The sequence below is a fragment of the Giraffa tippelskirchi genome, chromosome 9, assembly GCF_054371585.1.
Source record: "Giraffa tippelskirchi isolate mGirTip1 chromosome 9, T2T-mGirTip1v1.2.pri, whole genome shotgun sequence".
In the NCBI taxonomy this organism is placed as follows: domain Eukaryota; kingdom Metazoa; phylum Chordata; class Mammalia; order Artiodactyla; family Giraffidae; genus Giraffa; species Giraffa tippelskirchi.
Window position 1 is genome coordinate 152647185 of NC_137283.1, and position 14666 is coordinate 152661850.

Here is a 14666-nt window from a genome sequence, read left to right on the forward strand (position 1 = left end):
AACAAATACAAACAAAAATCTAGCATGAATTCTCCTCTTGGTATGGCACACGGGTTAGTACAGAAGAAAGAAGTGGATGAAATATTCATCAGGATTCATGGAACTGACATGGAGTAACTGCTCTTTACTCTGGTTATCTGTTGATTATCTAAAGGCAAGGTTAGCAAATGCCACACTTAGGTGACAATCAAATTCACAGGAGACTGCCAACACTGGCTAGTTAGAGTGACAGTGATTGTGGTAGTGGTATTTTATACTGTGAGTTTAATGATTTATTGGCGCAAACTAAATAAACATAAAACTCTGGGGAGTTTTCTTTACCTTGGCCAGATGAGAGTTGATCCATTTTGTGAAAGTACGTTTTTGTACTATCTCTTGCTCATCTAGAAGAAAAAGAATTATCTGGTTAGATAACAAGTCAGGAAGTTGTATCATGAAAACATTCATAGTCACACAATTCTATAAATGATTATTATATATAATAGATATGCTATATATAAGGCAGAGTCTTTACCAACTGAGCTACCAGGGAAGCCCTAATTATCTATAATAATATATACAGATTATTTTATCTTGTAGCTCATCTTGCCAATTATTATCTTGAAGGAAAAATCAATAAAGCTCCAAATATATTAAGCAATTTGACTATTTTCTTTAAAAAACCATCAGCAAATGCTTTAAAATTTGCAATATTTTAGCTATATGTTTATTTTCATTCACTTACTGAAAACTCATTGAATAATTAAATTCAATAAGCTGTTTGTTTTTTTTAAAGTTCACAGAGACCAACTAACTTCTATGGGATGCAGGCAGATAAACAGAACATGGTCTCCACCACAATGACTCTAAAGGTAAATATCCAGAAGACAACATAGGCAGTATGCTCTTTGGCACTGGTCTTAGTAACATATTTTTAATATTCATCCTCAGGCAAGGGAAACAAAAGCAAAAGCAAACAAATGGGACTATATCAAACTGAAGAGTTTTTGCACAGTGAAGGAAACTATCAACAAAACAAAAAGGGTACCTACAGAATGGGAGAAGATATTTGCAAAAGATGTATCTTGTAAGATGTTAATATCCAATATATACAAAGAATTCATATCACTCAACACCAAAAACAATCCAGCTGAAAAGTGGGCAGAGGAGCTGAATAGATATTTTTCCAAAGAAGACATACGCATGGCCAACAGGCATGTGATAAGATGCTCAACATCACTAATTATCAGGGAAATGCAAATCAAACCACAATGAGATATTATCTCACACCTATTATTACAAAAAAACAACAAATAGCAAGTGTTGGAGAAAATAACAAGGATGTAGAGAAGATGAAACCCTCTGCACTATTGGAAGGAATATAAATTAGTACAGCCACTATGGAAAACAATATAGAGATTCCTCAAAGAATTTAAGAACAGAACTACCATACAATCCAGCAATTCTGCTCCTGGGTATTTAGAAAATGAAAACACTATTTAGAAAAGATGTATGCACCCCTATATTCACTGTAGCATCATTTAGAATACTCACGCTATGGAAACAAGCTAAGTGCCCATCAATAGATGAATGGATAAAAAACAAAGAACATGATGTGGTATAAATCCATATTTATTAAGTGGAATATTAGTCAGCCATTAAAAAGAATGAAACTTTGCCATTTGCAACAACATGGATGGATCTAGAGGGTATTATGCCAAACAAAATAAGTGAGAAAGAAAAAGATAAAAATACTGTATGATTTACTTATATGTGAAATCTAAAAATAAAAAAAAAACATAGATACAGAGAACAAACAGGTGGTTGCTTAGAGGCATTGAGGGGAGGAAGGAAATAGGAGAGTGAGATTAAGAGGTACAAACTTTCAGCTGCAACATAAATGAATCACAGGTATGAAATGTACCGGGTGGGGAATATAGTTAATTACTATGTAATATCTTTGTATGGTGAGAGTTGGTAACTAGACTTATCATGGTAATCACTTTGAAATGTATGGAAGTAGTGAATCACTGTGTTGTGTAACAGGAGCTAGCATAGTATTTATACTTTTCAATTATACTTCAAAAACAAACAAAGTTATAGAAAAAGAAATCAGATTTGTAGTTAGCAGAAGTTGGGGGGGGACTGGATGAAGGTGGTCAAAAGGTGCGACTTCCAGTTAAAAGATAAATTAAGTACTTTATTGTTGCTACAATGCAACGAACAATGCACTACAGTAATATACAACATAATAAATACAATTGACACTGCTATATGTTATATATGAAAATGGTTTAAAGACCATAAATCCTAAGAGTTCTCATCACAAGGGAAACAATTTCTTTTTGTATTTCTTTAACTTTGGATCTATATGACATGAGAGATATTCACTAAATTTACTGTGATAATCATTTCATGGTGTGTGTAAGTCAAATCATCATGCTCTACACCTTAAACTCATACAGTGCTTCATGTCAATTATATCTTAATAAAACTGGAAGAAAAAGGTAGGCAAGTCAAAATAGAAAAAAGTATGTATAATAAAGGTAAATATTTTGAGGTAGAGAGAAACAAGAAACGGGAAGTATGTAGTGGAGGGTACAGTAATGCAACAAGATAGAGGCATCCTTCACCCCACTGGGGAGTGTGGTGAACACACTATAGGGTAACCTCCAAAAACTCCCACGTCCTAGAGTCCACAACCTTTGTGAGGACAACTGCAGCCAGAACCTGTGGATTGCTTCTAATCAACAGAAGACAGCAAAGGTGATGACATGCCATACCCATGAACATGATGCTTTATGAAAGACTCCTTCTGAGCTGACTGGAGTGACAGCTTCTCCTTCTGGCTTAAACAACCAAACAGTCAAGATGTGATGAATCCCCGGAGAGGGTCCTGGAGCACAGAACTGCGGGCTGCCTCTGGAAGTAGTGGGTGAGGGGGGCAGCCTCCAGCCAAGAGCCCGGAAGAAGCTCCATCACACAAAAGGAAGTGACTTCTGGATGAGTTTGAAAGTGGATTGTTCCTCATTCAGGCTCTGGACAAAAGTGCAGCCCAGCTAGTACCCCGACTGTGGACTCATGAGATCATGAGCAGAGGTCTGCATGGACCTGCTATGGTCCATGGACCATAGCTATCTGCATGGACTCCTGACCCACAAGAATCTGGAGATAATAAACGAACATTGTTTTAAAATCCTACCAGGCTCCTCCATCCATGGGATTCTCCAGGTAAGAATACTGGAGTGGGCTGCCATTTCCTTCTCCAGAGGATCTTCCCGACCCAGGGATCGAACCTGGGTCTCCCACACTGCAGGCAGATGCTTTACCCTCTGAGCCACCAGGGAAGCCCAATATACAAAGAAAAACAGGTCTGCTTCAAGAAGGCTTTAATTAGAGATACAAAGAGATGAAGGCCAGGGGACTTCCCTGGTGGAAGTCCGCCCGGTTCCCATTGGTTGGGAGTCCGCCTTCCAATATAGGGGGCATGGGTTCATTTCCTGCTTGGGGAACTAGGATCCCCCATGTCAGTGGCAACTGAACCCATGCACCCCAATCACAGAGCCCACGTGCTCTGGAGGCCTTGGGCTGCAATGAAAGATGCCGCAGCTAAGACCTGACGCAGCCCAAAATACTAAATAAAATAGATAAAATAGTTTTTAAATGATTGAAATGGTATAACCGCTTTCAAGGAAAAGGTGAATTCTACTCTCTACACCAACATCTACTGCATGTCAACTGTTTGCTATAAACTGATTGTTGTAAGGATCACAGATGAAAAAGTTATCACTTCAATTCGTCACCTTTGAAAGGTGATGCTCAAAGAAACGTAATTTCAACTTTCTAAACTGAAAAACAAACAAAAAAGACCTTTTGGCTGAAGTCTAAACATAAGCTCTAGAGAGGTAGATTTCATCTCTGGAGCTGACCTCTCCTGGGCTTCAGGTCAGAATCCTGGACTGCCTGGTAGAATATAAACCCCCAAGGACAGTAATTTTGTTCCCAATGCCCACAAATGTGACATATAAATCCTACTGAATGAATGAAGAAAATACACAGCAAAGTCTTTAAATTTAGAGAAAATCTGGATATATTCAGAATTTCAAGAAATCACTATTTGTAATCACGTTAAACATGCACTTTTAACTTTCAAGTACCTACCGGAAACAAACCCGAAGAATAATAATGGTCAAGTCTTCCTATGTATCAGGCACTTGTTTCCCTATCTATTTATAGATCACATTACATTTAAATGGATTAATTATTATGTCTTGTGTAATAAATATTTATTAACTCATTGAATTCTTATAACAAATCTACAAGAGGAACTACTTTAATGTCCATTTTACAAATAAGAAAACTGGGGGAATTCCCTGATGGTCCAGTGGTTAAAAATCCACACTTCCATGACAGAGAGCACAGGTCTGCAAGCCGCTGGCATGACCAAAAACCAAAAAGAAAGAAAACCAAGGTACACAGAGGTTAATAAGCATTTTCACCAAGGTCACTCGGTGGCAGTGTCAAGTTTTAGACTCCACAAGTTTCTGAAATAAGGAGAAAAAAGAAGGGAGGGAGGGAAGGGAGGAAGGAGGGAAGTAAAAAGCAGCAGGTTTGAGAGGGAAGATTATGAGAATTCATGCCCACTGCAAATGCATCATGAAATATCTGGATGGAATAGCAGCATCAGCACAGAGGAGAAAAGAGACGAGAAGCCAGATTAGGAAGTGGGTGCCCCCCGATGGGAACTTGCAATGGACTGATTTAAGACCAAGTTTTGATCCAGGTGAGTGTGACTGGGCAGATGCAGCTCAAAATCCCCTCTCCTAGAGCTTGAACTTGATTCCTTTCTAAAGGCCACACTGTGAGAATAAAAAAAAAAACAAAAAAACCACAAAACTAGTTATAAAAATTCTCTAGGTCCTTCAACCCTGCGGCTTCCATCACTGCCCCTGTTTCAATAAGAGGTGGTCCTACAGACCTCAGGAGTTAGAGAGATGTCTACTTAGGAAAGCTGCTGGCTGCACATGGCCCTGGGTAATGTTGTTACATGTGATAATCCCCAAATCTCACAGCAATATCCCTCTCTAAAAAAATGAGTGAAAAATGAAGAGAGCTAGCTCTGATATTCAATTTCTGTATTTCTTGGCCCCGTCTATATATTTCCTCAGTACTCTGCTGTTTCAGGACAAGATCATGACACGTGCAGACATGGCACCAATGCAGCAAAGGTGATTACATCCGACGATTCAGAAACTGTTACCTGACTACAGTCAATAGCTTTTTTCCTGATGAGTCATAGTAACAAAGACTGACTGATTTCTCACAACCATGGTTTGTCCTAAGTGACTTACACATGCATCTGGAAACCCAGAGACCACAGGAAAAGGTGACCTGGGTTTTTGAGAGACTTTGCAATTAATCACAAAAAATTTGCTGCCTAGAAGTATGTTAATTGTATTTTCATTTTACCATATTAATAAATTTATTCTATATGAATGTTATGTAAAATTGTGACACAGAACCCAACTATCAGCAGCTGTTAGCTAACATTACTAAATTTAAAAATAATTAACATAAATGCCAATATCCTCTTAACAGATGGTATCTTTTAAAATGATAACAGTAATTGAAATTAGCATATTTCAATACATTTAACAAATTTGTCCATAAGAATTTATTTCTGAGATACAAAGCATTGAGATACATACCCAGTGTGCATGGGTATGCACATAAACATGCACATTTTAACAGTTATTATGCTGCTGCTGCTAAGTCGCTTCAGTCGTGTCCGACTCTGTGCGACCCCATAGATGGCAGCCCACCAGGCTCCCCGTCCCTGGGATTCTCCAGGCAAGAACACTGGAGTGGGTTGCCATTTCCTTCTCCAATGCATGAAAGTGAAAAGTGAAAGTGAAGTCACTCAGTTGTGTCCAGCTCTTAGCGACCCCATGGACTGCAGCCTACCAGGCTCCTCCGTCCATGGGATTTTCCAGGCAAGAGTACTGGAGTGGGGTGCCATCGCCTTCTCCAAACAGAGTTATGAACAGTCATAAAAATCAAAATACTGGATTTCTAGGTATATCCATCCTTAATCAATATCATCTTTAATACAGAAATACCAAGAAGAAAGACTGTTTAAATAGATATAGTTGTTAAGTCTGACACTGCCATCTCTGACAAAAACATTAGGGTATCATATATTAATACATTCACAGTTTGTAGTAAGTTATGATTAACTTTTTTAGTTTTTTCAGACTCTAATTATACTCTTTGGATGCTTTAATGACAGTGATGTCTAAGTTTCCTAAGAGTAAATATGCTAATTTAAAACAAACCAAATATTTAAAATAATATTATCTCTAATTGCAACTAATAAAGTCTTTTCATCATTTGTGATGCAGATATATTCACCTCAAAAAAGTTGGAAAGCAATTTATAAGTAGAAATAAGCAGGTTGAATTTCTCAAGACAATCAAATGTGGCTACAAAGGAAAAAACAAAAAGATATGATGACAACATAACCATTATTCATTTAAGACAAGCCTCAATTCAGTGATCTAAATTAAAATTTTAGTTGTTTTGGGATCAAAGTTACATGATCCAAATTGTTGATTTATAGTTATTAAAATCATCACTAGTTTTGTTATATAATGTATGGGTAGGGTCTAAGGTATATCGAATATTTCAATGGAATGAAACAGTTTATAATTACCCAATGTTTAGATTTTAAATTAAACATCTACATGAAAAGGGGCTTCCCTGGTAGCTCAGCTGGTAAAGAATCTGCCTGTAATACAGGAGGTCCCAGTTCGATTCCTGGGCCAGGAAGATCCACTGGAGAAGGAAATGGCTATGCACTCCAGTATTCTGACCTGGAGAATTTCATGGACTGTATAGTCCATGCGGTCGCAAAGAGTTGGACATGACTGAACGACTTTCACTTCACTTTCACTTATACATAAAAAAAAATTACAGGACCAGGCTATAGCTGATTACTAAATAGGTCCAAAAATTCCTGCCATTCTGTTCAGCACACTCTTTGCAATGTGGTTTTGCTGTTCCTCTTATCAGGATAGAGAGACAGCTTCCCCCACCTCGAGTGAGTCTGGCTGGGCTTCCCTGGTGGCTCAGTGGTAAAGAACCCGCCTACCAATAAGGAGATGTGGGACTGATCCCTAGGTCAGGAAGATCCACTGGAGAAGGAAATGGCAACCCACTCCAGTATTCTTACCTGGGAAATCCAATGAACAGAGAAGCCTGGTGGGCTACAGTCCATGGTGTCACAAAAGAGTCAGACGCTACTTAGCAATTAAAGAACAACAGAACAACAGAGGCTGGGCTGGGCCTTGAGACTTGCTTTGATCAATAACGTGGCGGAAGTGATTTTATCTAACTTCGGAGGCTGGGCTTTAAAAGGTCTTGAGGATCCATCGTGGCTCTCTATGAACTCTGTCCTGAGGCCACCACACCAGGAAGCTGGTACAGCATCCTAGAGGAACTAAGTCACTTGGAGGAGACCTGAGGCACCCCAGGGTGACAGTCAGACACGTGAGCAAGGGGACTTGCCAGCCCTGCGGATCCTCCTGCTGAATGTAGCCAAGTGAATGTTCCCAGGCACAGTCAACAGAGGAAACGCCCAGCCCACCCACCGGACCAGGGGAAACCATATGTCTTATTGCGTTAACTCTCTAAGTCCTGATGGTGGCTTAGCAAAGGCTAATTGAAACAGAAATTGCTACTGGGGGTCAGTGCTGCTTTAATAGAAATCGAAAACATGTGGCCTTGGCCTTGGGATGAGGTGGGCAAGGAGGCTGAAGGTCACAAAGAGACTGTTGGTCGAAGCTGAAAGAACAGTGAGGAAACTGCCAACCGGGACTGGAAGGAGAACTACACATATTTTATGCGTTATATATTCTGTCATTGGAAGTAACTTGAACTCTTGCAACTGGCTAGGGGGATTTTCCTGTAGAAAGCTGTCAACTGGCTTTTTTCAACTGCACGTTATAAGGTCCAGGGGGTCGCAAAGAGTCGGACATGACTGAGTGACTGAACTGAACTGATAAGGTCCTGGAAGAAAGGGAGATGAACCAAAGAAGAAACTATTAAGTTTGCCAACCAGAATTTAGAGGAAACATAGGAAGCCTTTGATATGGTGCAGTGGAAAAAATTATTGTTCTGTCATTGTCACTCTCTCATGGAAAAAGATTTGCAAAGCAAAAAAATAGCTTCAGGATAACAGTAAATCAAGAATGTGACTGTTAAGACCATTGTGAAGAACTCAGAAAGATTTAAGGCAGTGCTTGGTTGATGATCCCAACCAGACAAACCAGCTTCTGAGAAACTTAAGGGCACTGCCAACTGCAGCCTCACCTGTGATGCAAAGTTTAATTCAGAATTTGGGTCTGGAGGGCACAGGATAAACTCCAAGCAGATTTAGGGAAAGCCAACAAATCTGTTAAGCAAAAATGCCACCCGTTGGAACTAAAGGGACTGGATAATTCAAAATGAAGAGAAGATCTTGGAACCACAAATTTATATGGCTAAGAAGAAGCTAAGAAGACTATCAGCCACAAACATGAGCCACTTCTTACCAAAAAGACAGGGAATGACCCTTGTTCTTGAGTGAAAGGGATGGGCCACCTGTGTCTGCCTGGATTTCAGGATAACTTCAGAGCATGATTGCCATCTCCTTTCCATTCTTCCCTTTTCTGAACAGAAGCATCTGTGGCAATAGTCCCTCCCTGTCTCAAGACTCCATGTCGGATGAATGGGAAGCAGTAACCTCTCTTTAGTTTCCAGGCCTAGGGATTGAGAGGAATTGCACCGGAGGAGCCTCACTGGTGTCTGGACCAGATGAAGATCACACGACACTGGAATTGTAGCTTGCTGACATAATTGGATGACATTTTTTATTTCTTGAGAGGGGATGAGTGCATTCTGATGCAGAAAGAATATAAATCACAGTGACCACAGCACAGATTTTAAATTATGGACAGAAACGCCTCCAGTTCCAAAATACATCCTCTTTTGCAATGTGACTTTGTCCTTCCTCCCTTCAAGGGTAGAACTGATTTCCTCTCTCCTTGAATCTGATCTTGCATTTTATTGACTTTGATCAATAATGCAGCATAAATGACTTTATATCATCTGATTCTAGGGCTTAAGAAGTCTTACAGTTTCTATTTTAGCTGTCTTGTATCCCTGTCCTAAAGTCACCAAGCAAAGCAAGTGGTCTATATGGGAGGATGAGAGTCCAGGTGGAGAATAATTGAAATGCCTTATCCAAAAGTCTGAACCAACTGCCAGACATGGGGTGAAGCTATCTTGGGCCTCCTAGTTTGGCCAACCCTGCAGATGAACACAGGCAAGGTGAAACCAGCAAACTGAGACCCATCTAAGGCTTCAGAGTTGATGCATCTGTTAACTCCTCCTTCCTACACCCCTAAACATACTTGCTTACAAATCCATCCTGGGAAGAAAGCATTTCCCCATCCTTGTATCCCTAGAAAGTAACCCACTGCCTGGCACATTGTCTCATTTATGCGCTCCCCAGAAAACCATTCATTTTTAAACTATAAACCAACCAGCCAACCCACAGATCATGAGAAATGATGAATTATGACTGTTCAAGCCACAAAGTTTTGGAGTGGGTTGTAACACAGCAAAGTCATTTACTTGTGTGACAGATACACACACACACACACACACACACACACACATACACCTCCTTCAGAAGACCCTTCTGGTCTTCTGTAATAAAAAGAGTCTAGACTTGCTTCATTGGCTCCATCTGCTGGGTCCTTGGTTTTCTGATCAGATGAGCCATGGAGAGAAAATGAAGGAACAAGGGCATCCAAAGTTACTCTGCACAAGTTCAGCATAGACAAAAGGGGACAGAGAAGGAGAGGAGAAGAGAGCTAATGGGAGAGTGAGATTGAGGAAAAAGATGAGTACAGGGAATTTTTAAGCATCTTTGCTTATACTGAGCGCTCTAATCACTGCTTCAATTTTTTTGAGCACATGTTGGTAAAGATAAATTGCTCTGAAGATTTCTGGAAGTGGATCTGTATGTCATATATATATATAAGCAGTGACTAGATTAAAAGAGCCCAGTTTTATTAAAGTTACACTTGCAAAATTTAGTATCATCTCAGTTTAAATCTAAGGCACAAGGGATGAGAAAAATATAATTATCTTGGTTCCCAAATTAGAAATTCCTCAGCCTCTACACTACTGACAGTTGGGGCAGGATAATTACTTGTTCTGAGAGGCTGTCCCATGCATTAAAGGATGTTTAGCAGCATCCTTTGGTTCTACTCATTAGTTGCCAAGAGCATACCTCTCTCTCCTCACCCAACAAGTTGTGACAATAAAAAATGTCTTCCCATTGTCAAAACTGTACTGGGGAAAAATCACCCCAGTTGAGAACCACTGGCCTAAGCTGTGTCCTTTGTATCTATGTGTATGAAGTGGTATGAACATTTGAAAATTTTATATTGGTTTCAATTGAATTATTATTGTCCAATTAATTACACCCAAAAGTCATGATCATATTGGGTTATTCCCCCAGTTTGTATATTTATTTAGACAAAAATTAACCCTGAGATACATTTAAGAAATGGCAGAATGCCGTAAGTCTAGCATATTTGCTAAAAGGATTACATGATTTTTCCAATATGAATACAATATCCTACTATGTCTGAGGTACTGTCATTCAAATCTGGAAAATCTGGTCATACGTGATGGGGAGTGGGTGTGTATATATCCTGATATTGTGTTTGATTTCTTTAACTTTTCTAAACCTTTTTAAGTTTTTTCAGAACTGTAGAAAACAACACAAAACAAAAGGTAATTTTTCAGCTTCAGTTGGTTTTTGTTAGTTAAAAATATAGTCTGAAACATTCATTATAACATTTTAATTTTATCACTGTCAGGCAAGGAAAAGCATAGCATATGTCAGTCAGCAATTAGAAAAACATTTACATATTTAGAGAGTTTTCGTATATCTGTTTGAGAGGCAGTTAAATAAGTTTTCTAAGGACCCCTAGATCAGACAGTATGCCAGGCAGTAGCCCAGGCAGTGGGTTAGTCTCTAAGGACAAGCAATGGAGAAAGGAAATGCTTTCTTACTGTGAGGAATTTTAATTAGGTATGTATAGAGGTGTGATGGAGAGAAGGTAACAGGTACGTCAGCTTTGAACCCTTAAAGAGGCCTCTGTTTCAGATATTTTTAGTAAAAATCATTTGGTGGGGAAGAAAAAACCATCGAGAAAGGCTGTTTATAATCTTTGTTTAGCCTGCTTAATGTTAAAATTCATACTTTTCTTTGCGTAAATATTAATGGCTCTGATTACAAAGTGCTGTCACAGTCCCTGATTGGGGATGATACACGCTGAGTAACATGCCTACCATATGATATTTCTAAACTCCAAAAGATTCTGAATTTGAAAACAACAAAGCTGAGACTTCTGCACAAAGGACTGTACAATGATAGAGGTGTATCCTACAGAGGAGTAATAATAATATTAAAGAGCACATAAGCAATAGATATAACTAGAGATTGAAAGCAACAGAGTTCATATGGCCATTCATACTGGTGGCTTCCTTTAATATCTTCTAGTTCTAAACAAAGACAATAAATGTGAATAGCTCTGGCAGAAATTTGGTGCCTTTTTCTACCATTTTTCTTCCTCTGTTTGTGGGTATAAACATTGCAAAAGAAGATAATCACACAGGAAATTAATAAAAATACCTTATATTTTTACAACTTGAATTTACTCTTGTTTTCATGTATACTTCTCATTTAAATTCACGCGAGTAGCCTGGCCACACAGACAGAGGAGGTATCATTAGTTCAAATGGAAATAAGGCATTGAACCATGGCGGGGTTAAGAAATATGCCAGAAATCTAGAAACTAGAATGTGAGCAAGAAAGTTATAGAAGCATGGCGAGAGTTTAGGAAGACTGACTCCTAATTTCGATCCATTCACTGATTGTTTGGTTCATGTATTTAATAAATGTCAGTATGCCCCTCTTGTGTACCAGCATCCACCTCTGACCAACTATGGGTGCAATCAGAGAGGATGGATGTGGCTGAGGTTCCTTATGGTCCAGTAAGGAGGACAAGATTCAAGAGGAAGTACATCAGAGCCCAAGTTCTGTATATGCAGCACAAAGTAAGAACAGTGGCATTGAATATGTGAGTGGATAAAAAAAGACCACAGTGAAGGGAATTAAAGGCAACATGAATGTGGAAAAAATAAAAGCCAGTCCTTACAGTTTGCAACTAATGGGAAAATCCTGCTTCTGTATCTAAGATGTTTCCTGATAAGTGACATATAAAGCAAAGTGATAAAGCAAAGTAAGGACAAGTGATCATGATGAAGCCTTATTTTAATTAGCACAGGAACTATGAAAAGAGCTTCAAGTTGGCCCTGGATGAACTCCCCATTGTAAAAAGGGGCCTGCCTCCTGCTTTTGCAAGAACGTTGCCATAACTTTGAAATCTTATCCTGTTGTGAGCGCTTAGCAACACCAGCACAGTAGAAGAAAAGCGAATATTGAAAAACGACCTGAAGTATTATCTTCAGACAAACACTTTACTTCAACATTAAATTGTAGTATTGTTTCAATCAATACACAGTGTCACAGTGTTTAATTTTGAGTAGGGAATAGTAGTTGACCAAAGTGTTCATATATTTTACCTCTAACATTTATTCTAGGTTTTAAAGAACATATCGCTCTCCCAAATACATATGACTTTTCCCCAAGATAGTGCCTCCAAAGTCTGTCTGTTTGCTTTCCATTAAATTACTACCCTTCGTTTTAAACAGGTTTAGGATTACAAGATTACAATCAGACACTTTGGGACTTTTATTTTAAACACTACTAATTTTATTTTCTCTTTTCACCCTGTCATCTAAATTTTCCTTGTCTTTTATTCAGTCCAAGCACAGAAACAAACATTTGACACAACTGCATTTATCTTCTACTTTCTACTGCACATCTTCTTAAGAAGCCCTGCAGAGAGCTACATTTTAACGTGAAAATTCCTAAACTTGAAAAGGAGATGAAATGATTTAAAATAGGAGCTGAAAAGAGTAAAATTGAAAAAGAAGATCAAAGCATAGAGTTTGAAGAGCAGATGCTAGAAATTCAACCCCCACGTAACATTCCATGAGCCCCTGGGAAGATGTGCATTCAGTGTTCAGTCACACACAGAACACCAGATGGTGCTGGAACTTTCTGTTGCTTCCGGACCAGGGTGACACCAGCGACCTTCACCATAAGGGAATATTCCCCATCACAGAACCTGTGACCACCCTGCCAGTATCAGGGGCGTCTACATGAGACAGCAGCTGGTGAGGGTCACAAGCGGATTCTGGGTGTCAGCCCAACCTCACACATTCAAGTTTACTTTTATAGCAAGCTATGGTTTTTTCAGTAGTCATGTATGCATGTGAGAGATGGATCATAAAGAAGGCTGAGCATGGAAGAATTGATGCTTTCGAACTGTGGTGCTGGAGAAGACTCTTGAGAGTCCCTTGGACTGCAAGGAGATCAAACCAGTCAATCCTACAGGAAATCAACCCTGAATATTCACTGGAAGGACTGATACTGAAACTGAAGCTCCAACGCTATGGCCACTTGATGCGAAGAGCCAGCTCACTGGAAAAGACCCTGATCCTACAAATGATTTCCCTTCCCCATCTGTATATTTGTATCTGCCACAATATGATCATTTATCAGGGTCAGGATAAGAGGGAAAACAGACTCTAGAAGGATTTTTGTCAGTAGAAGGTGCTTTGGGGGAATGTACTCTCAAAAACAACACTTTTAAGGTGTGGGGGAAGCAGGATTGGGCAGAGAGAGATGCTGACTTGAGATGCAGAGAGCTGAAGTAGTCCCTCAGGGATGCCCTACATGGAGGCAAGGGCAGCGACCCTGCACCCGTTGGCTGGGTATGAGCTGCCCTGCACAGGGGCACAACTCAGATGAGGCAACTCCCTGGGACTGAGGACACATCCTGCCTGGGGAGTGAGACTTCCGCGGGTAGCACTCTGGGCATCTCGGGGAATCAGGGCCCCAGAGCTGAAGAGCAGTGCCCGGGCTGCTCCTGACAGCTTGTGCTATTAATATATCAGCTACACTGTTAGCTACTAAGTCTCCAGAACCGCTCCTTGCAAACAACAAAGAGAATAAAGCTCCCATCAGTTGTGCTTCCTGGCAGACACACTGAATACAGAGGGAGGGAACATTTGCTTTTATATCTGTTTGACACCAGAGTCAAACCCTTTACCGCTATGAGATGCTGCTTTCTCTGTTTCTCTCTAAATGAACACCGTTTCCAAGTCCCACTGTCGAACTTTTCTAAGGACTGAATTAGAAGTGTGGCAGCAATGAGAACCGTGCGAAGAGAGGGAAAGGGCCACACCTTTCATGAAACAGCCAATTACATGGAGGTCTCCAAACCATCTCAGATGTCTGTTTTTCTAACAGTTTGAATGGCTGCTCAACAATGCAAATGGTTTCTCTAGCCAACCAATCAAGGCTGGTTCCGCCTTTCTCCCCTCTAAGTCTGCCTGCCTGCCTAGCTACCTTTTCTACTTCTCTGGCCAGACAACTCCAAGAACTAGTCCTGCCCTCTGTCTGACTCCGTATCACGGTCCATCCTGTCTGATTGCTT

At 39.8% G+C, this 14666-nt stretch overlaps 1 protein-coding gene across 1 annotated transcript in view; it reads right to left on the reverse strand.

Annotated features, from left to right (window-relative positions):
- The window catches only part of SYNE1 (spectrin repeat containing nuclear envelope protein 1), a 471658-nt gene that overhangs the window by 387037 nt on the left and 69955 nt on the right, over nucleotides 1-14666 (reverse strand). Inside the window, exon 3 of the mRNA XM_081530296.1 lies at nucleotides 322-383. Coding sequence (XP_081386422.1) covers nucleotides 322-383 — 62 coding nt within the window. The remainder of the gene's footprint in view (nucleotides 1-321; nucleotides 384-14666) is intronic.